We start from the raw sequence: 1,735 nt of genomic DNA on the forward strand, positions 1-1,735 counted from the left end.
AAGAGACTCTCCAGCCGCCCCTCCACGTCGCCGCACGCCAGCCTGAAGGAGACAAAGCCTCAGCGACCGCCACAGCACGGCACAACTCCATCTCGTCTCGTTCCCTCCCATCCCGTCCCGTCCCGTCCCATCCCGCTCACACGCGCAGCGGTAGCGCCTCCATAGCGGAACTCCGCCGCCCGGCCTTCGCTTCCGGGTGCACAGTGCTCCGCCGCCGCCTCGCTCCGCCGTGGCCCGTTCCGCTGCTGTCCGGGTAGCTGGACCCCGGCGCGCAGAGCCGCCGTGTGGCAACGCGAGCGCCAGCTGATGTAATTTTTGGATGTCAGCGAACATTTCAGTGCTGTTTTTTTAACAGTATTCTTCTGGACAAAATGTCCAACATACAGCTAAACAAAGACACAGTGGTGCGGTGAGCAATTGGCTGGCGGGGCAGTCTCAAAGGCTCGGAGTCGGTGACTGGAAAACCGATCTGTTAGGGGATGGTGCAGATAAGAGTGTGATTTAGCAATAAAGTACTAAATCAAACAGATCCAAGCTCTTTTAGAAGATGTAATATTGCTCATTGGAACACTTGAAAAGACACAAAGTAGGAAAGAAGTCCACATTTTCTGTTAACGTCCCTGTGCTGCATTAACTACATCAGCAAATACCAACAGAGTCTGCGTGATTATTAAGAGCTGATGCTGTCCCTGGCGGCTTTGTAAGGAAAGTCTTTGGCTAAGAGGACATTTATTCAAGCCGAAAAGTCTTACACATCCCAAAGACACCTTTCCTGGGGCCAGGAAGAAACTGCATGCATTTACCCTTTCCCCTCTGAGGGCAGAATTTGACAAAGGAAGAAATGTTCAAGTCTAGTGAAGGAGCTTTTGCAGGGGCCTAAGTTCTCTCTTGAGTGTAAGTCTGAAGAGTATCCTATCTACAACAGTTTAGTTTCAGGCCTGTAGCTAGAGGTGTTCCTTAGGGGTCAGTAGTAGGTCCCATCTAGTTCCAACGCCCCTACTATAAGCAGGGACACCTCCCACTAGACCAGGTTGCCCAAAGCCCCATCCATAGAATGAATCATAGAATCACCAAGGTTGGAAAAGACCTCCAAGATCATCCAGTCCAACCATTCACCTATCACCAATATTTCTCCACTAAAACATGTCCCTCGTTATAACAGCAAAGGTTTCTTGAACAGCAAGTTCAAGAACAGTTCTTGAACAGACTCCATCACCTCCCTGGGCATCCCCTTCCATCTCCTGACCAATCGCTCAGAGAAGTATTATTTCCTGACATCCAACCTGAATCTCCTCTGGTGCAACTTGAGGCCATTCCCTCTAGTCCTATTGCTAGTTACGGGAGGAAGAGGCTGACCCCCACCTCAACACAACCTCCCTCCACAACTGTAGAAAGTGGTAAGATCACCCCTGAGCCTCCTCTTCTCCAGACTGAACAATCCCAGTTCCCTCAGCCATTCCTCATACAGCCTGTGCTCCAGACCCCTCACCGGCTTTGTTGCCCTTCTCTGAACACACTCCAGGGCCTCAATGTCCTTCCTGTAGTGAGGGGCCCAAAACTGAAAACAGTACTTGAGGTGTGGCCTCACTAGGGCTGAGTACAGAGGGAGGCCTTAAATGCTTCCAGGGAGGGGGTATCCACAACCTCTCTGAGCAACTTGTTCCAGTGTCTCACCACCCTCACAGTAAAGAATTTCTTCCTACTATCTAGTCTAAATCTACCCTTTTCCAGTTTA

The 1,735-nt window shown here is 50.7% G+C and overlaps 1 protein-coding gene across 1 annotated transcript in view; it reads right to left on the minus strand.

Moving 5' to 3' along the window:
* The window catches only part of CWF19L1 (CWF19 like cell cycle control factor 1), a 13,429-nt gene extending 13,251 nt beyond the window's left edge, over positions 1-178 (minus strand). The window contains exons 1-2 of the mRNA XM_010714213.2: positions 141-178; positions 8-42 (exon numbers count right to left, since the gene is read on the minus strand). Coding sequence (XP_010712515.1) covers positions 8-42; positions 141-163 — 58 coding nt within the window. The 5' untranslated portion in view covers positions 164-178. The remainder of the gene's footprint in view (positions 1-7; positions 43-140) is intronic.
* Positions 179-1,735: the final 1,557 nt, after the last annotated feature.

The sequence above is a fragment of the Meleagris gallopavo genome, chromosome 8 (assembly GCF_000146605.3).
Source record: "Meleagris gallopavo isolate NT-WF06-2002-E0010 breed Aviagen turkey brand Nicholas breeding stock chromosome 8, Turkey_5.1, whole genome shotgun sequence".
Classification (NCBI taxonomy): Eukaryota; Metazoa; Chordata; class Aves; order Galliformes; family Phasianidae; genus Meleagris; species Meleagris gallopavo.